Below are 18,761 nucleotides of genomic sequence, written 5' to 3'. Positions count from 1 at the left end.
GCAATTTGGGCTCATTGAAAACACATTTACTTCTTGTACTCGCAGTTCTCACACTTCTACATCTCTAAGCCAACAGTTCGTACTTTTCTCACGTGAAGGAGGCTAGTGTTGCCTTCGAATGATGGCAGCCTCAAAGGATAATTTTCTTTTTCATAAGATCCAAGTAGTTTTATTGAAAGTCGTAAAAGTAAGATCTTTCCATGATAGTTTTAGATGATATGTTTTACTTTAATTGAAAGTAGTAAGATTTGACCGTCCATCCTTCCTGATAGTACCAGTAGACTCTGATATTTTTTGATTTTTCCATGATATTTTTTGATGATATGTTACTTTTATTGAAAGTAGTAAGATACCGTCCATCCTTCCTCATGATGGTACTAGTAGAGAATCTCAAGGAAGAAAGAATTCAATAATATCCTCCTTCAAGTAAAACCCTAAACACAAACCAAAAGATAAAGATAAGCGCGCGCTTCGAAAATAGATGGCATTATCTTAAGATATCTGCTTTACGTGAAAACACCGCATTCATTTACGCTAATTTCAAACCGTTGAAAAGTAAAGTGGTATGAAAGCAAAAATTGAAAACGAACAGCATGTGCTTTGCCACGGGTTGGGTCAATCGTAATCGTCTTTTTTACTTTTTTATCATACGTTTAAGTGTTGGAACATATATAATTTCCATAACACATCAGGCACTTCAGAAGATAACACCGATATTAATGTCAAAGAAACACATACATTGAACACCATAATTACAGAACCATAATAGTTAACTGCATACACACGGGATTTCACTGCAACTTTTATTGTCCAAGTATTGGAAATAACACTCCGGGGGGCCTAAATTTCAACCTGATCAAACATTTACGTTCTCGTTGAGCCTAGCAGCTGCCGACACCGACGCCGCCACTCCGCCCGGATGAGTCGCCTGAATCGGATTGTTCCTTAGCTCGGCGTTCACCACTCCTTCCGCATCCTGCCGAGTCGCTGCCTTGTCCGCCGGCAACTTCGTCGTTGCTCCCTGCCATATTTCCAACGTCCACTCACAAATTAATTCAGTATATATATATATATATGTGTGTGTGGAGCAAAAGTATAGACAGCTTATAGGTTTACCGTCAAAACATCGCGGAGCTTAATCTTATCTTCATCCCGATCAAATCGGGCATTGTAAGTCGCTGCCGACTGAGCCGTGGCGGCGAGCCCACCAGGGGTAATGGCATTAGTACCCGTTGCTCTTATCTCTGCAGCTTGAATTGCCGACGCGTCACTCTGATCCACCGCCTTGTTTCCTGCTGACTGTGCACTGGCTTCCAGTGCTTCCCCTATAGTTATTGCGCTCTGTTGGATAACCTCAACCGCCGTTTGTTCCACCGGTGCTGGTTGCACATACCTCCTAACAACCTACCCAAAATAATACATTAATACATTATATACACGCGCGTAAAACACGGTGGTTTAACTTCAATATATTTATCTAAAAAATTTTACTTGTCCAGCAACTGATTCGGTGATTGTGCGTCTGCCAGGGGAATCGATCTGTGTAACATTGACGCCTTGGTCTCCGGCGACGTCACTAAACTCGCGGTGACCGACAAGACCGGCTCTCTCGTTTCGAGTCGCGGCGGCTTGCATGACAGCGGCCGGTCCGCCCTTCTGGGTCTGTCCGAGCACCATGTTCTCAGCGGTCTGCATCATGGCGGCGTCCTGCGGTGCAATGGGCTTGGACGAGAGCTCGCCTGAGACGTTGAAAACGTCGCCGTAGTTGATGGGTTCTTCCGTCTCATCTAGAGGCCTCCGTGGCTGTTCCTTGCTCATCTTGGATGATCTTCAAGAACTTGGAAAAGTCTGCGAGTTGGTGGTAACTTGGGGACATTAAGAAAAGATATATGTAGAGATTATGGAAGTTTGGAAGGGAGTTGCAACGTGGCATTTTGGAGACGTGGCAATTGAAGGAGTACGACAGAGTTGGTGTACAGCGGTACAAATGGCAGCTGGATAGCCGTGGTGGGACGGATTAGATTAGCCCTACTCTTGCAATACACGTGGCAACTTCTTAGCTCTCCTCTCCGCTGAGTCAATCACTTCTCTCTGTTTTTTATTTTAATTTTTCGGTTGTCTTTCTTTTTCCATTTGGAATACTTAAAAGACCCGGCTTACATGCTATTATTAAAATAATATTGTAGTTTAATCAATGATTAAGATTGAATATCTCAAAATCTTTCTTTATTTTCTCTCTTCTAACCGCATGTTGTTATTAAAAATAACAGCATGTAAGCTGGATCTACTCAAATGCTCAAATATTTATTCCCTCCTCTTTAGGGGATCCAGCTTATATGCTGCTATTAAAATAAATATGTTGTAATTTAATCAACGGTTAAGATTGAATTTTAAAATAGACATATTTTTAGAATCTTTTAATAGAAGAGAGAAAATGAAGAAAAATTTTGAGAGATTCAATCTTGACCATTGATTAAACTACAACATACATGCTGTTAATTTAATACCAACATGTATGCCGAATCCTTATCTCTATAGTAGTTAATTAAAAATTGTCATTTGATTTAATATTCACCCCTTGCATCTCATCTACATTCTTGGAAATGTGATGCCTAAATCTGAATTCCGAGAAATGTGACTATCCACATGATAAGACTGGTTGGAATCTGATAGAATTTTTTTAAAAAAAATAGATTTCTTGTTTGATTTATTCTTATGCATCTTGAAATTATTTATTCTTCTTAAAATATCCTAATTATGCATTTTGCCTTATATCAGCCATACAATTTTCATATTTTTACTATGAAACAAGAAACAAGTCTAGAACGTGAATTTAATCTTGTTACTTACAATATAAAGGGAGAATTGTGACCTATTAACAAGAAGTTTATCTATATCATCCATATAATTTTCATGTTTTTACTATAAAACAAGTCTAGACTCTGAAGGGTAGCTCAATTGGTTGGTGATCACGCTTTATAAAGCGGAGGTCATTAGTTCGAATCTCTTGTCCTCCCTCATGTATGGACATGTCAAAAAAAAAAAAAAAAAAAAAAAAAAAATCTTATTACTTGCAATATAAAGGGAGAAGTAATCTTTAAGATTCCAAAAAATCCTAAAAGATTACCATATCCAAACGCCCGTCAAGATTGAAATGGGAGTCGCCTTCTCAATTTTCTTTTTCTTTTCCCTTCGAAAGATTTGAGGGATAGAAGGGTACTAGCAATAGTCGCATGCAGCTGCTCATTGATTGAACTATACATATACTTGGATCTCATCGGTTTGCATTCTATGTAAAGGGGAATAGGATCCTCTCCATTTCAAAGGAAATGGAAAGTATCCTGTTACTATCACCTGCGCCTGATGCATTCATTGCTCATTTAAAAGGACGAGTGCGTATTACTGTCACTAGATTCACTACCATTTTCCTCACAGAATGGATATCTGTCCAAGAAAATGGAATTCCTTGACAAAATTCCATTCCCATGCAAAGCTTTACTATTTATTTTTTGGTCAGAAATCCAATGGATAACATGTTCCATGACTGCAGCATATTATGATTATTACAGCATTTCAATAACACATGATCAGGATTCAGGTACTTGATATTGGCCATGCTAGAAAAAGGTAAGGAAATTAATAGAGGCACATATCCAATATCATAGCTTATTGTCCTTTGCAGCATATTTATTCCTTTGGAGCCAGACTTGCAACCTCCAATCCATTCCCTGCACATTTTCCAAATACATTCATTTTTTTATAATTCAAAATTTTTGATATGTAATTATGTTGTATGATAGGGATCGATGAGCAGACTGTTGTTATAAGAGCTTACCATCGGGATCAAAGAAGAAGATTTGCTTAACCTTCCGATTAGGAAGAGACCTCTCAAAAATCTGAATACCTTTTTCCTGCGAACCCAACTTACATTTAGCCAGTAATACCTACCACAATCATACAATAAACAAACATGCCATTCGTGTCTAATCGTTAATTAATAGAGGTGGCAGACATCTCCCAAAACATTAGCTAAATTTTCCAGCATTTCCAGCCATTGTTCATTTTCAACCATATGCAAAATCTAAAGCAGAACCAAAAAGTACTAACATCTCTCTCTCTCTCTCTCTCTCTCTCTCTCAATGATTTTGGGAAAAAATAGGTTTTGAGTTTTTTGACAGTGAAGCAAAGGTACTAACATGTCCAACACACATTTCCTAAGGTCCCAAAGAAGGCTCAATCAAAGAACAGATTTATACCCTATTCACACTCTCACCATAATAGGCCATAAACTTAGCAATATGATTGGTGTCCCATGACACATTTTTGCTTTTAGCTTCCCAGAAATGAAGGCATTTGCAATCTATACAATTATCTTGACCACCTTCCCAACTCTCCAAACACACAGTTGGTCAGGTTTCTCAACCTCTCCTTTTTGTTTGCAGCATCAACATCGGTCTTAGCCATTAACAAATGCTCCCCACACACTTGTAATCTTATTTTTCTTGAATTTAATCAAATTGAAATGAATTAAACAAAAGGGGTATAAGAAGAAATTAAGAGAAAGGTGGGTACCTGAAGATTTCGCACAAAAGAGTCGAAATTGGAGACGGAGAAGCAGATATGGTGACCTCTGGGGAGATGACTGGGGTCAGCGACGGGTGCCGTGGCGCTCCAGGGACCTTCGGGAAGCTTCGTGCTGGGGTTCCTCTCTATGAGATGGAGTTGGAAAGCTGAAGCCAGATTCAACCATATGACCTTAAACTCCCCGAATTCGGGGCTCTCTATCTCATCAAACCCAAAAATCTGCACAATCCGACGAATGAAACAAAGGTTTCAGAAAAAAATTAAAAAATAAAATAAAAAAAAAGAAAAAGGTTTTTGGGTTACGAGTTACGGCGGAGGACCTCTTTGTAGAAGTTGGCGAGACGCCTGATGTCCGAGGATTCTCTGGATATGTGGTTGAGGGACACTCCTTTGGCCACTGATGCTGCCATTTTCTGCTCTGCTATTTGTTTCGCTGCTTCCACCACTTGGCTCTGCAAATGGGAATTTTATATAGAGGCCTTGAGAACAGATTAGCTTCAGGTTTCATTGGCTGGGGTCGTAGTCAAAGAGTTGTGGCAAGCCAAGATTTTGCGACTGCTACCAAGCGGTCCAAGCTGCTCATTCTCTACAATGCAAACTACAGTTTTATTTACTCCTGAGTTGTGCACCTAGGTAGGTGAGCTTTGAAATGCAAGTGTCAATCAACACGTATCTCATAAATTAATCAGAAATTCTAAAATGCAAGTATCTCATAAATTAATCGGTAATTCTAAAATGCACCTTATCTTATCATATTTCACTATACTAATGTAACAGTATTCGTTAAAAAAAAATCAAAGGCTAATAATAGGCTACTTGGGTATAGTGTCCAACATTTTTCATTAACGAATATTGTTATATACTATACTTCCATCTCACTTCGTATTACTAAGCTAAATTGTTATGTCAGTATCCATCAACCCACATCATTTCTTGTCCTCCAATAATTTAACTAAAATATAAAAGATACGTCTTTTATAAAAAGAATTACAATATTTTTTGTTAGAAGGCTCTGTACCATGAGAAATCGTTAAGAATGTTGAGTCATCACCAATAATCTCTACAAGAGCACTGACCATCCTTAAAGCGATGAAACCGACTGTTATCTCTTACAACAATTTCTCTACCAACAATGCCTGAGATAAACTTGATGGCACTATGGCAGTCTCCACAAATCCTAAGATTTTTTATGATCCTTATAGGCAATCCAGGAGGGATAGTTATGAGGCCATAGGCAAGGGCAATCTTCTCGCTGTGGTACCAAACTTCTGATATTTTCTCTTCCTCTTCTAAATCATGGAGAGCGAATTTGGTATCAGGTACATAGCCAGCTTCTTTCATCTCCCTCCTTAGCTTAGCTAGCATTGCCTGAATCTCTGAGTTCCTCTCATGGGAACTATCCTTTGCTTGGAAGACGTGGACTGAATTCTTTACAGATATCCAACTGCAGCCTGCACCCTTTTTGATACCGACATCCTTCATCTCCTTTCTCACAATAGTGGCTTCTTCCCACCTGCCAAATTGGAGGAAAAACAAGAAAGTAAGAAAACATACACACAAACACATGCATGCAGAAGCAAAAGCAAAACAATGTCTCTCTAGTTGCTAGTTCAATCTTATTATTAGTATGATGAAATTATAAAACCAATGCATTGCCATTTAGTTGTAGCTGTACATTGCCCAAGGAATTCATAGAAGTGAATTTGATGAATCCAACTTGGGGAACTTCTTGAAAATGTAAGTATGAAAAGACATGATTAGCTATGTTTTTTTTTAAAAAAAATGTTATTACATGCCAGCAGCTGCAAACATATTTGAAAGCACCACATGATTGCCAGAGTCTTTTGGATCGAGTTCAAATAAGTTATCAGCAGCAATCTTCCCCAGTTCTGGCTTCCCATATACTCTACAAGCCCCTAAAAGAGCCCCCCAAATTGATGTTGTTGGAGGAATTGGCAGTTTCTTTATGAACTCATACGCACGCTCTACCATCCCAGCTCGCCCTAACAAGTCCACTACACACGCATAATGCTCTACCCCTGGTTCAATCCCATATTTCACTCTCATTGACTCAAAAATCTCCATGCCCATTTTCACTGCCCCTGCCCTGCTACAAGCCGATAATACACAAACTAAAGTCACATAATTTGGCACCACCTCATTGCTACCAAATGTCATCTCCTCCAACAATGCCAAAGCCATGTCTGCATGCCCTTGGTGCGCATACCCACCTAACATCGCATTCCAAGTGATTAAGTTCCTCTTAGGCATCTCATGAAAGGCTTGCTTCGCATCATTTATATTTCCACACTTACCATACATGTCAACTATTGCACTCCCAACAAAGATATTCCCCTCCACGCATGCCTTTACAGCAAGAGCATGAACTGACCTACCTAATTCAAGTCCTGAAAACGCAGCACAAGCACTCAGAACACTTGAAACAATAAAATCTGTCGGCTCAATGCCTTCTTCCCTAGATTGCAAGAAGACCATACAAGCCTTCTCCTCCTCATCATTTTGTACATGTGCAGTCACCATAGAACACCAAGAAACATCGTTCCGCTGACCCATTTTATAAAAAACCATCTCAGATGAGCCAATCTCCCTACACTTCCCATAGAAATCAATAAACCCATTCGAGACCGACACATCTGCCTCAAAACCACTTCGAATTACAAGCCCATGCAATTGTCTCCCAGGCTCCAAATACGAAGCATCAGAACACGCATTAAGAAATGCACAGAACGTTATCGAATCTGGCTCCCCACCCACCCGCAGAAACTCAATAAACGAATCAACTGCATTTCGCGGTCGCCCATCAAGCACCGCATTTGAAATATACGCATTCCATGTCACAATGTTTCTTTCGGGCATTTCTTCAAACAGCTTCCGGGCCTCATCTCGCAGCCCTGTTTTAGAGTACATATCAAAAGCACTACACCCCACAAAGACATCACGTATCTGGCCGTCCTTAACCGCAAGCCCATGAACCTGTTTTCCCATAACGGGCATGCGAAGCGAAGCCGAGGCCTTGAATGCGCAAGGGAAGGTGAAGTCATTGGGCCGAATACACTCACGGAGCATGTCGGAGAACTGGAGAAGAGCAGAGACAAAATGGCCGTTTTGGACAAAGCCGGCAATGAGGGCGGTCCAGGTGACGACGGTGCGGGACGGGGTGAGCGAGAGGACGAATTGGGCCGAGCCGGGGAGGTCGAGTTTGGAATACATGTTGACCAGGTGGTTGGAGAGGAAGGAAGAGAGAGGGTTGTCGAGGGTTTTGATGATTTGGGCATGGGCGGCGCGGCCGAGGAGAGCGGAGCGCGTGGAGACCGCTGATTCGAGCAGTGCGGCGAGGGAGTTGGGGGTGAGGAAGGGCATGGTTGGCAACTATCGTCATGGTTGGTGGTGTTGGCAAAGTTGCTGAAGAGGCATGAAGATGTAACGCACTATAGTCTATTTACACAAGGATAAAAGCTTCTCTAGGGATTTAGATGAAATTAACGCAATATATAGGTACTGCATGGTCAATACATTTTCCTCTCTTTTGCCTTGGTGGCTGGCGCCCAACTATTCCTGGCCAAAACACGATGAAACGGTGGTTTTGACGATTGAAAAATAAAATTTACCTCTTATATTTATTAATCAATAAAAAATACTTTCTTTAAAAAAATAATAATAATAAAATAAAAAAAAGGGTGGAAATGTGGTGGCCAAGCCATTATTTTGGGTGGCCTTCTCTCTTTTTTATTTATTTTTTTAAAAAATAAAGGTATTTCAAACTCCCATTAAAGTGAGGGAAAGCAATCCTGAACAGACCGATTTTAACAAGAGGCTTAAATGCAATAAAATAATAGTTTGATATATCTAAGTATTGTACTTGTTAGTTCAAGGGGCCAAAATATTTATGTTTGTTTTTTCTTCTCAATAATTTGGATCATTCCTTTAAAATAAACATAATAAAAAAAAAAACAAACAAACAAAAGGTATTACATCCCATGCAATATTCTAAGAATTGCATGTGATCTGAATCGGCCTTTCTACACCCACTTATTTTTAAAACAAGCTTAAGCGATAGCAATAGATAATTTTAATCATTTAATAAAATATTTTAATATTTTTATTCACGTGAACATGAAATATTTTATTGAAATTTGGGTAAATGATAGAGTTAATGTTCAAACTCAAGACCTTTAGCTCTTATACGATGTTAAATCACCACTTATTCCAAAACTTTAAGCTAATAATAATAAGTAAATTTAATGAAATAGAAGATGTATGATATGACATATTAATGTTTGTAGGCACTAAAAAAAACGACATGTGAATAATGACTCTTAATGCCTAAAAGAAAGTTACTATTCATTTGAAAGAAAAGTTACTATTCATTTAGTGAAAGACTCTAAACATAGGGTCTGAAATCAAGAATAGTGTCGTTTTGAATAGCAACACATGTCCGAAACTCACGTGTGGGAGACTCATAGTTGCCTCCATATGTAATAAGGACCAGGAAATATGTGTCAGGGGGCCGGGGGGGCATGAAATAGTTCTCTAACCTCCCCCGAGACTCTCTCACCCGATCCCAATTTCTCTCCCTGACATCCTCAAAATCCACCTCTCTCTCTCTCTCCCTCTCTGGACCCTGGAGGAGGAGGAGAGGAGACGCCGAGGCCAGAGCGGTGCAAAGGGTTACCGGAGGATTTCAGGAGCCAAAGATTTCCGAGATGGATTCCATCACTGGAAACCGCGTTGGTAATACTACTCGTCAGAAGGGTTCGGAGGCAATCTCATCTCTCGGGGAGGAGATATCCTTCCTTCTCTCCCGATGGAACGGCCTCCAAATGGCAGTCCAGAACCAGTGGGGTGGCCACGACTCCCTCCAGAAATCCCACCAGCTAGCCACCGACATCTCCTCCTGGTTCTCGCAATCCAAAGGTCTATATATATATCTTTTGCGCTCATATATATTCAATCATCCATGTTACAGTAAGTAATATAAACGTGATCTTTGGCTTAATTTGCAGCGCGGCCGCTTTGTGTGGAAGATTTAGAGAACTTGCTGCATGAGAGCATGCTATTCTCTTTCAACACGGAGATCGAGGATGGTAGCATTGAAGAGGTAATGCATGTATCATCATGCATGCTTAATTGCATGTTCCCTTTATCGGGCACATCATAACCCCTGTAGTTTGGTATCGTTAATTTGGATATTTATGGTGGATTAGTAATTGGAAGTGACATTGCCATCAAATTGTAATTATATATTGAGCGTTTCTCTGGCTAAATATCTCTCTCTTTTTTAGTGAGAGCATCTGATGTGTATATCTCGAAAGCCTCGAAAAGAAGTCACATATATATCATGTCTCGAAATGCTTATCAAATTTTTATTTTTAGAACATAACAGGACTATCTATCTCTCTTTTTCTTTTTCTTTTTCTTGACCTTTAGAACATAAATTTATAGGATACATTCTTGAAAACAAATGAGCGCATGTAGTACGCCTTCGCATGTCAATCTAATTTGGCCGCCCACGCATGGATTTCTAAGTTGTTAGATGAATAGGAAGTTTGAAAATAAGCTTCAAAATTAACTTGAACGTCAAAAAAGTCGTGTCGGTTTGAAAATATGAGGGAACATGATCCGAAAATCACGGAAACTTTAGACAAAAATTATTCGAAGCTTGAGGTCTACTATAGTATGTTGTTTACTGTAGAATTACCTGAAGTCAAAAATTTTCCTTTAAGAGCAGCATTCCTAATCCTTCCTGAAGCATTGTAATTCCTTACCACCTGAAGTCAAAAATTTTCCTTTAAGAGCAGCATTCCTAATCCTTCCTGAAGCATTGTAATTCCTTACCACTTGTGAGCATTTTAACACCTAGTCTTTCTGATCTTAAAAATATGACATGACACGTTTTCACATTTTCTTCATCAATGCTTCTTTAACTCTTCTGTAGTTCGGCTCTTCCCTATCTTTTTTAATTTTTTCTCTTCCTACTCTCACTTTATTCATTTTCTTTGCTGGAAGAAGGTAAGAGCCTAAAATATACATATATTACAGAGGACTAAAGCTTACAGTCGACTCGGTATATTTGATAAATCATGTTCCTCTTATATCTGTTTTAAACTTTTACTTCCTCTTCCTCATCCTCCACAGACTCCACTTCTTCTCTTTCTTAGAACTACATAGTCTCTTAATTTGTATTATATTACTTTAATATATATTTTATTTGATTCATATTTAGGTATTTCTGCTTGAATTTGTTGTCCATATATGCTATTGAATTCTTGCTAATTAAGCAGGTGGCAGAGCAGTTGATGATTATGCATGAAGATTACCGCATGGAAATCATTAGTCATCTAAAGGGAACCCAACATTGAATCAGGAAGAAGAAAGACTTGATATCATGTAAGATAATAAAATAGAGATGAAAGCTGTTTTGGCTTGCATTCCAAAATACAATGTGTAGATTTTTTCAAATAATACAAATTTGGAAATAAGAAAATGTTCAGATTCAATTCCTACTACTTTAAGAATGAACTGCATGATTCGCAAGTTGCTAATCAGTACCTGATCAAGAATTGCTTCAAATTTGAACACTGTAGCACATACAAGACACAAGTTCAATTCACATGTGAGATGATGCCCAATTGCAACTTCAAAAGTTTGCTTGAAAAAATCATTCAAATTTAACTCTTTGTACTTCAGCAATACCCACATGCTTCCAAATAAGATCCTTATGAATAGAATAAATTGTTGAACAGGATTTGAGTTTGTTCGAATATTTTTTGGTCTAACAGTTTTCGATTGGTGTGAACTACACTTTTTTTAAGTGTCATTGATCTACGATCTTCGCGTTCTTGCAAGACAATAATTAATTAAGAGATAACTTGTCGGCGAATCTCATTCTAATGCCTAAGTCAGTATTTGAGAGAGAGTATGTCCAATGCACAGTAATTGAGTCTAGGGTTTGTAAACTGGTTTAAGGGCCTACTTATAGGCTGAGAAGTGAGGTCATAACTGAATTAGGTCTTTTATTTCAACTTGACCTAGGAGTGTTGGGAGTTGTGTTCCATTATTTTTCTGGTGGGCTAGTATTGGTTTTGATGCTCATGATGTATTTAGTCGGCCAATAGAGTTGGATTATTCCTAATAGAGTTGATTCATGTTCTATCTTTATGGTTGTTAATTTTGGCATTGTATTTCTGTTTGGATTTGTTGTAGACCTTCATCCTCTTGATTTTTTTGTTCCCATCATATCCCAATGTAAACCTTTTCCCCAATTTGAGTGAAAAAAAAAAAAAAAAAGCTGCAGTAATTGACTTGGTAAAAGAGAGATATTCTTATTGGTTGGAGGACAACATTTGGGTCTATATGCGCACACACTAGTCTTTTGATGGGAGGGCTTGCAAAAAAGAGAGCTCAGATGCGCGTGTTTTCATCTGAAGATCAGACGATGGTGATGGACCCAACCATCACAGGTTGCGCAGTATTCATCACAGCTCCACTTTGCACCAGCCGGGAATCGAACCCGGGTCTGTACCGTGGCAGGGTACTATTCTACCACTAGACCACTGGTGCTGGTTTAGTGATGTAGCTGATATATTTATATAACATCCGTTTATAAAAAATCTAAAATTCCCCAAATATAATCTCACTTCCATGGTACCTATCAAATTAACGATTTTAAAACATATCATACTCAAATAAAAAGATAGAGTGAAGCTAAGTATTATAATATTCATAAATTGATTTGATAGTCCATAATTGATGAAATAATTTTTTTTAAAAAAGTAATGTATACAATTTAATTAATTAGTGACTGGCTTGTCAACTATACACTCTAAATCATTTTATTAATTTGGAATTGACAAGTTAATTTGTTGAGAAAATTACAGTAAAAACTGTAATATTCTAAATATTTTCAATTTAAATAAGTGACATTTTATTCGCTCATGATTTAGTAAAAATGTTACTTTATAAAGTTCTTAATTATAATTGCACTTTAGTATTTAATAATTGAAATTATAGGATGCTAATGAAGAATACCGATATGGTAAAATATCATTATCTAAAGTATAAATCCACCAACAAAATTTGCCTATCACCCAATATGACCCCCAAAATACAAGTGGCCTGTACTGTAATGGGAAGGAAATCCAAATCCAAGATAGAGAGGTTTTGTTTGTTAAATATGTTTTAGATGGTGTTTTTTATTTTTGGTTTATAAAAAATATTCTGAAAATAATCTAAGTATTTGATGAGCATTTTATGTACTAAATGGTTTGTTAGTATTTTTGTTTTGATAAAGAAAAAACAAAATGAATAAGAAAAACTTCAACAACAAAGCCAGGTGAAAGAAAAGGAGTAAAACATTACAATATACAGCAGTGAAGGAATACACCAGTTGGACCCAAAAGACAAAACAGCAGACCAGTCAAAAGAAGGAAGACTGTTACATATATATCACATGGTTTACTGTTACATATATATCACATGGTTTGTGCAGCTGTTGCTGCCAATTGCGTGTCATGCCATTGGCGTTGGGTGTCTGCCATTGCTCTCTCCTCTCCTCCCTTTGCAGAGCTGGTACTCTTTGTCTTTTGGGTTTTGTGGATTCCATGGCTCTGATATTACTTCTACACTGCCTTTAAATTATTTTGGCATTTGGGTTTTTCGTTTAGGTGGTGAAAGGATCGTATTTTAGTATCTGGGTGGGATAACCGCCATTTAAAACGCTAATGTCGCTCTCCACTACGCTAATGTCGCTCTGCACTTCCTCTGAAGTTGAACCCGGCGATGGCCAACCTCTCTGGTAAGGCTGCTACTTGCACTCTTTTAAGTTTTAACTCTTTTTTGTTTCTTTTTTCTGTTTAGTGAAGTGAAAAAAAAAATGAAAAAAGTTGTATTACTTTTTATAATTTTTTCATATTTGCTTTTCGAATGGTACCATTTCAAGGTTTCAAGGTTTTCTCCGTCTTGGTCCAATCATTTACCTCCTACTCATCTCCCAAGTGTTATAAAGTTGCAAACTTTACGAGCCTTTAACTCTGTTTGGATCATAAAAACCATTACTTTACCTCAAAAACCTTAAAGTTGTCAACTTTCACACCCATTTTTATACCTAACAAATTAACAATGATTGATCTACAAGATGGTTGGGTGAGGAAATGGCTCCGCTAGGTTTCTGGAAGCTTTTATAGAGTGTGTTTTTCTCATGTTTTCTAAGTTTTTGGACGTATTATTTTCCACTTGCAGACTCTTACTGTTCGAATAATAGTTCACGGTACTGTTATAACGGTTGATCCATATTAGGACGTGGATATATAGTTAGACCGGTGGACAGGGTTCTCAAGCTCTAAACGATAATGCTTTGTTCCATTTGAAGATGACAAGAGATGATTTTAATAATTCCATGGTTTGACTCTAGCAAAAAGATTCGTGTAAATAAGGTAAATTTTAAAGTAAGAGTGATTTGCCTATTTTCAAGCTGAAAAAAAAAGTTCAAACAAGAAGTATAAATCTATCCTGGGTCTTAAAAAAAGAAAAAAAATTTGTAATTTGCACTACAGGATTAGCTAGAAAAAGATTTGGAACATGGGGTGGGGTATGACCTTTTTCTGTATTCTGAGCACATTTAATTGTCTTTCTGTGATAATTTCTAATAATTTTGATGTCTTTGAATGATCAAAATATAAAGTGGAAATTTTGAGGTACATTTCTTTGTTTGATCGTTTATTAAATTCTAAAATCATTAATTAAGACATAATAACATTTGTATTATGTCAGAGCACACTGCTCTGACTGTAACCACAGAGCAGAATGCTCTGCTTTGATTGTACCCACAGAGCACACTGCTCTGTTTTTGACTTTTATCAATGAAGATTGGTCAGATTTTATTCAAAAATAAAAAATAAATAACATTTGTATTTATGCTGCTGCTTGATTATACAAAGAGCATCTTCAACAAAATGTAGAAAAGTGTATTCTTGATTTTGGAATCCTTTCACTGTAGTTAAACCAAAAAATCTCATGCATAAATGATTCACTAATTGTAACGAATACCATATTTATGGATATAAATTTCCTTCAAACCAGTCTAGAGAAAATATCTCCTAACCCATTTAAAATAGTATCATGTGTCTATAAACATTTAAAAGACACATTAAATTTAGTCTAAGTTTGTAAAATGCTATTAATGATGTTAAGAATTTAATGTGTCTTTTTTAAATGTTTATAGACACATGGCACTATTTTAAATGAGTTTGAGGATATTTCCTCCAGACTAGTTTGGAAGAAATTTTTGTCCCATATTTATTTTGTAAGAGAGTTTGAATATTAATTTGACTGAGGTATATAAAATACTACAGTTTTACTGTTAAAAATTTATAATGTTGTTGGAAATGCATGCCTTAAAGGCTTAAACAATTTTAGAGTTATATTTCCATAAGGGAGATCAGCATACATAGTTTCTATGGGATCCATTGAGCTACACTTCTGACATTTTGATGTTTCACCACATTTGGTTAGTGAATCACTGTTTGCAAAGTTCTTATATACTCGAATATGCAAAACATCCCCAATAATCCATTTCAGATTTAACATGAAATAGTAAATCTTGAACCCTTGGGATGAAGTTGATTGATCAAAGGGTTATGTTATGTCTTCTAAATGGTTCCAGTAATAGCATAGGGAGAAAACCTTGTAGAACTTGTCTGAGCAAATACTCAGATTACACTAGTTAAGATGAATATGAACTTATACCAAAAAAAAACTTATATGAATTTGAGAATCCTTAATTCTGAATGTGTGGATAATAAAAAGGGACTTTATTGCATTTCAAGTATTTTCAAATGATTTTGCATAACTTGTAAAACTGTTTATGTAAATGACAAAGCAGTAGGTGTTGTATACTTCAAACCTTTTATGTAATGGTCATGAACGCATTGCATTTGTCACTAATCAAAATTACTTGGCAGCGAAAATGATCACAATGCAGGTAGTTGCTACGGTGCACCAGCCTCGATCACTTTGGAGAAGGGTACTCCCAATGAGGGTAATGATTGCGCATGCACGCCTATGACAAAGGAGAATAATGAAAGCAGTTGTTGCACTCCTGCTAGAAAGAAGGGTAAGTTTCTTCTTAGGCCAGTTCCGCCTTTTAATGTTGGTGAAGGTTTGCCATATGCTCCAATAGATTGGCCAAATCCTGGTGATAACTGGAGTTGGGGTGTGAGTCGAAGGATAGGCAATGGTGGCTACTACTTGGATAGATACCTGTATCCTCCAAGAAGACTGCAGAAGCACCCTGGTAGGAGGCAGAGGTTTCTCAGCAAGATTTCAGTTGAACGCTATATAAAATCAGAATTTCCAGCTGCAGATATTGATGCATTTTTTGCCTCTTTCATTTGGAATGTCCCCTCAACAAACAATTTCTGGACAAAAGGTCAGATTAACATTCGACACTATACTCTTTCTTCCCCTATAACCCCCTTCTTTCACCTCGGAATGAAACCAGGTTTTGGTTCTAAAATTTGTAATCTCATGGAATTAGCTGACCCTAGTAGTGCAAAGTCAGGCTTGGGTGAGTTGAGTTGTTGGTCTCATGCTGTCAAAAATATCATGTATGAGTATAATAAATAAAATAAACAAGCAGGATGTGCAGCCCAAGAAAAATGTGTTGGGGAAGTAAATAGAAGTCAAAATGAAACTTGAGATGAAACAATATTCTACACTTTCCCCAAGTACATTGATGATTGATCCTAAGGTTTCCCTAAAGTCTGAAGATTTATTACACATGTATCCTATGGGTCTTGAATCCATGGCCTCACTCTCCACCTAGTTCTTACAAAGTGAAGGAGGTGCAATTCTCATTGACAAAGTCTAAAAATGTTTTTGACATGTTTTTATGGAGTTTCTCAAACATTTCCAGATCACCCCCCTACTTCTTTCATTTTTTTTTTTTCCTAACATTTGCTTCAAGTGATCAATTTGAAGTGTTTTTAACTAAAATATATTTAGTTGCAGTAAAATCTTCCCCTCTCCCCCCTGAGGAACCTTCACAAGTAGAGAGAGTAGAAGTTGAAAATGAAGGTATGGATGAAACACCTCCTCAGATACAAAGGAAAAGAAACCGGAAAACATGCACATTTCCAGTCAAATCAAAACGATTAACTCGACAATCTGCTAAAGCTGCAGCCGCATTCTCCACTGCAGTTGCAAATGGCAGAAATGATCACTTTGCAGCTGTCTCATCCTACAAAGATATGGATGGAGTGATTGACTTATGTTCCTTGGATGAAGATACAGTGTCAAGTGAATCAACGGACAAGGATCTGAAAGGCATTTCTGATTCTAAGGGCAGTCAAGTTCAAGTTTCTCAGCAAAATGACATTTCTCCTGACCACAGTTTTCTTCCTACGTGCCATTCATCAACAGCAATCAGAGGACTTCATATGAAAAACCCTCAGGAATCTCCAGCTGATGCTATTGCAGAGGATTTTGATAACTATCTCGATTCTCTTGAGCACATTCTTGCTCCACCTCCTCATGAAGCTTTATCATTACATACTTCGACCATTAATTACCTTGCTGTTGATCAACATGAAATGGCTGAATCTCGGAGGAAGCTTTCTTCTCTTCTCAATATGGATTTCCCTTCATTGGTCTCCTCCGGAAACCTTAGTGAACTTACAATTCTAGCTTCTACGCTTCGGAAAGATCCCAGCCTCAATGTTGATCAACTTATTACGTTAAAGTTGATAGAAGAAATTCCGTTGATCAGTGAGGCCTTTCTGGAGACTAAGGGAGTCATAGAGCAGGCTGACAAGTTCTTTGCAGACCTCGAGGCGAAGAAGGCCAAGGTTACTCCTCTCAAGAATGAGTACAGGGAATTGAAGGATAAAGCAGGCCAACTCCAGAGAGAGATAGATTCCAGTTCAACAGCTGTAGAAGAAATTGATGATCAAATTGCCCAACTTGAATCCCGCCGAGCTGCGCTCTCTAGCACCATTGAGACTAAGAAGAAGGAAAAGGTCAAGTTGGCCTCTTCTCAGAAGATGAAGGCCAATTCAATTCAAACATTTGCAGGTGAAATGCAGCTTGCTTACTCTGAAAAGCCAGAATGGGAGCTGAAGAAGATAAATGCAGCCTGCCGTGCGGCCGGAATTCTTGCTAAATTTGCCATTCTCAAAGGGTTTTCGTTTTGAATGATCTGTTTTAAGACCATGTGCGTGTTCTGCAGCTGATGTACTTAAGCTTCTATGGCTTTTACCAAGTAATGTAGGATTTATAATGACTCCATAGCTTTATCCACGGCAATCATTGAATTTCATTGCGTTGAATTGAATGAATGATGATATTAGTGTATCCTATTAGCTCTACAAATTGGTTGCTTGTTTTTTGTATAGAATTTACTTTGTTGGGCCACAAACGCAGAAGGTGCTGATTGACTTGTCAAGGCAACTGAGCCGACCTGTATTGAACTGCAAACATCAACAGCAGGGAACAATCACCCGACCACATTGTTGGGGCCTTTTTGGTTCAGGCCGGAGTTGTTAATAAGGGGGCGATGAGCACCACCAACCCAACCCACCAGCGCTCTCTCTCTCTCTCTCTCTCTGTTTCTCAAAGTACTTCCCCTGCATCTGCATGTATTATGCCCAATCCCCATCTGTTTGTCCTTTGATCCACTGCATATATACCCATCAACGTGGCTTCTAGGTTTTCAAGCATGTTTTGGTCATAGTTTTTCTTCCTTTGCCAGTTTTGGTTTGTGTGACAATTTTTATCCTTGTGTCTATTGCTTTGGTCTTTTAAGGAAGAAAATTAACCACATGCAACATTTTGACCTTTTTGTTTTGTTCTGTTTTTTCTTTGTTCTCCTGTGCCTAGAGCATCTCTCTTGGACTGGTATTGTTAATCTCAGATACGATTGTTATGAGCTTCAGTCATTTTGAATGAAATGCTTTGAATACTTATCAAAGAATTTCCCAAATTATGTACATTAGACATATAAGAAATGAGGAAATGAGGGAGTGGATAAGGAGAGAGGATGTGACCTGGTGGTTGCAGAACAAGTCCAGCTTTTCCCGGTGAAGTGTGGGATGACTAATCCCTCTTCTCTTAGTATTGATACTTTCCTCAAGTATTGTTTAGGATTTTTTTCCCTTATGTTA

The 18,761-nt window shown here is 37.9% G+C and overlaps 5 protein-coding genes and 2 non-coding genes across 9 annotated transcripts; 2 read left to right on the top strand and 5 right to left on the bottom strand.

The window, feature by feature from the left end:
* Window positions 1–716: 716 nt before the first annotated feature.
* On the bottom strand, window positions 717–1,885 carry LOC132191245 (late embryogenesis abundant protein D-34-like). The gene is made up of 3 exons (XM_059606187.1): window positions 1,492–1,885; window positions 1,117–1,404; window positions 717–1,021 (listed from the first exon to the last, which is right to left on the bottom strand). Exons 1-3 carry the CDS (start codon window positions 1,816–1,818, stop codon window positions 857–859), a joined length of 780 nt encoding a protein of 259 aa, XP_059462170.1. The 5' UTR covers window positions 1,819–1,885; the 3' UTR covers window positions 717–856.
* Window positions 1,886–3,441: 1,556 nt separating this feature from the next.
* Window positions 3,442–5,096, bottom strand: LOC132162994 (glyoxylase I 4). Its single transcript, XM_059573201.1, has 4 exons — window positions 4,905–5,096; window positions 4,573–4,803; window positions 3,836–3,911; window positions 3,442–3,728 (listed from the first exon to the last, which is right to left on the bottom strand). The coding sequence occupies exons 1-4, from the start codon at window positions 4,992–4,994 to the stop codon at window positions 3,688–3,690; spliced, it is 438 nt and encodes a 145-aa protein (XP_059429184.1). The 5' UTR covers window positions 4,995–5,096; the 3' UTR covers window positions 3,442–3,687.
* Window positions 5,097–5,537: 441 nt separating this feature from the next.
* LOC132190880 (pentatricopeptide repeat-containing protein At4g14850) lies at window positions 5,538–8,062 on the bottom strand. The gene is made up of 2 exons (XM_059605910.1): window positions 6,377–8,062; window positions 5,538–6,097 (listed from the first exon to the last, which is right to left on the bottom strand). The coding sequence occupies exons 1-2, from the start codon at window positions 7,963–7,965 to the stop codon at window positions 5,632–5,634; spliced, it is 2,055 nt and encodes a 684-aa protein (XP_059461893.1). The 5' UTR covers window positions 7,966–8,062; the 3' UTR covers window positions 5,538–5,631.
* A 1,069-nt stretch (window positions 8,063–9,131) lies between these two features.
* LOC132167814 (uncharacterized) lies at window positions 9,132–11,006 on the top strand. Its single transcript, XM_059578843.1, has 3 exons — window positions 9,132–9,519; window positions 9,609–9,703; window positions 10,887–11,006. Exons 1-3 carry the CDS (start codon window positions 9,309–9,311, stop codon window positions 10,962–10,964), a joined length of 384 nt encoding a protein of 127 aa, XP_059434826.1. The 5' UTR covers window positions 9,132–9,308; the 3' UTR covers window positions 10,965–11,006.
* Window positions 11,007–12,002: 996 nt separating this feature from the next.
* On the bottom strand, window positions 12,003–12,089 carry LOC132168341 (small nucleolar RNA snoR114). Its single transcript, XR_009438855.1, has one exon. It is a non-coding gene; the product is annotated as a small nucleolar RNA snoR114 (small nucleolar RNA).
* Window positions 12,090–12,094: 5 nt separating this feature from the next.
* On the bottom strand, window positions 12,095–12,165 carry TRNAG-GCC (transfer RNA glycine (anticodon GCC)). The gene has a single exon. It is a non-coding gene; the product is annotated as a tRNA-Gly (tRNA).
* Window positions 12,166–13,093: 928 nt separating this feature from the next.
* On the top strand, window positions 13,094–17,896 carry LOC132166944 (uncharacterized). Of its 3 annotated transcripts, none has more exons than XM_059577808.1 (4): window positions 13,094–13,173; window positions 13,269–13,399; window positions 15,564–16,030; window positions 16,606–17,896. In XM_059577808.1, exons 2-4 carry the CDS (start codon window positions 13,326–13,328, stop codon window positions 17,790–17,792), a joined length of 1,728 nt encoding a protein of 575 aa, XP_059433791.1. In that variant the 5' UTR covers window positions 13,094–13,173; window positions 13,269–13,325; the 3' UTR covers window positions 17,793–17,896. The 3 variants fall into 3 exon arrangements, with proteins under 3 accessions (XP_059433791.1, XP_059433793.1, XP_059433792.1); XM_059577810.1 differs by lacking the exon at window positions 13,094–13,173 and having other exon boundaries at window positions 13,200–13,399; window positions 15,564–15,715; window positions 15,782–16,030; XM_059577809.1 differs by lacking the exon at window positions 13,094–13,173 and having other exon boundaries at window positions 13,200–13,399; window positions 16,612–17,896.
* The last annotated feature ends 865 nt before the right edge of the window (window positions 17,897–18,761 follow it).

This window comes from Corylus avellana, chromosome ca1 (assembly GCF_901000735.1).
Source record: "Corylus avellana chromosome ca1, CavTom2PMs-1.0".
In the NCBI taxonomy this organism is placed as follows: Eukaryota; Viridiplantae; Streptophyta; class Magnoliopsida; order Fagales; family Betulaceae; genus Corylus; species Corylus avellana.
This window is presented reverse-complemented; position numbering and strand designations above follow the sequence as displayed.

What these genes read in the sequence shown, in the direction of transcription:
- LOC132191245 (XM_059606187.1), bottom strand. Translation starts at nt 1,818, where the DNA reads ATGAGCAAGGAACAGCCACGGAGGCCTCTAGATGAGACGGAAGAACCC. An exon ending in CCGAATCAGTTGCTGGACAA is followed by an intron (nt 1,405 to 1,491) that starts GTAAAATTTTTT and finishes TATTTTGGGTAG; the next exon opens with GTTGTTAGGAGGTATGTGCA. An exon ending in AGCTCCGCGATGTTTTGACG is followed by an intron (nt 1,022 to 1,116) that starts GTAAACCTATAA and finishes GAAATATGGCAG; the next exon opens with GGAGCAACGACGAAGTTGCC.
- LOC132162994 (XM_059573201.1), bottom strand. Translation starts at nt 4,994, where the DNA reads ATGGCAGCATCAGTGGCCAAAGGAGTGTCCCTCAACCACATATCCAGA. An exon ending in CTTTTGTGCGAAATCTTCAG is followed by an intron (nt 3,912 to 4,572) that starts GTACCCACCTTT and finishes TTGGGTTCGCAG; the next exon opens with GAAAAAGGTATTCAGATTTT. An exon ending in CTTCTTCTTTGATCCCGATG is followed by an intron (nt 3,729 to 3,835) that starts GTAAGCTCTTAT and finishes GAAAATGTGCAG; the next exon opens with GGAATGGATTGGAGGTTGCA.
- LOC132190880 (XM_059605910.1), bottom strand. Translation starts at nt 7,965, where the DNA reads ATGCCCTTCCTCACCCCCAACTCCCTCGCCGCACTGCTCGAATCAGCG. An exon ending in ATGTTTGCAGCTGCTGGCAT is followed by an intron (nt 6,098 to 6,376) that starts GTAATAACATTT and finishes CCAATTTGGCAG; the next exon opens with GTGGGAAGAAGCCACTATTG.
- LOC132167814 (XM_059578843.1), top strand. Translation starts at nt 9,309, where the DNA reads ATGGATTCCATCACTGGAAACCGCGTTGGTAATACTACTCGTCAGAAG. An exon ending in CTGGTTCTCGCAATCCAAAG is followed by an intron (nt 9,520 to 9,608) that starts GTCTATATATAT and finishes CTTAATTTGCAG; the next exon opens with CGCGGCCGCTTTGTGTGGAA. An exon ending in AGGATGGTAGCATTGAAGAG is followed by an intron (nt 9,704 to 10,886) that starts GTAATGCATGTA and finishes CTAATTAAGCAG; the next exon opens with GTGGCAGAGCAGTTGATGAT.
- LOC132166944 (XM_059577808.1), top strand. Translation starts at nt 13,326, where the DNA reads ATGTCGCTCTCCACTACGCTAATGTCGCTCTGCACTTCCTCTGAAGTT. An exon ending in GGCGATGGCCAACCTCTCTG is followed by an intron (nt 13,400 to 15,563) that starts GTAAGGCTGCTA and finishes ATTACTTGGCAG; the next exon opens with CGAAAATGATCACAATGCAG. An exon ending in AAACAATTTCTGGACAAAAG is followed by an intron (nt 16,031 to 16,605) that starts GTCAGATTAACA and finishes AAATATATTTAG; the next exon opens with TTGCAGTAAAATCTTCCCCT.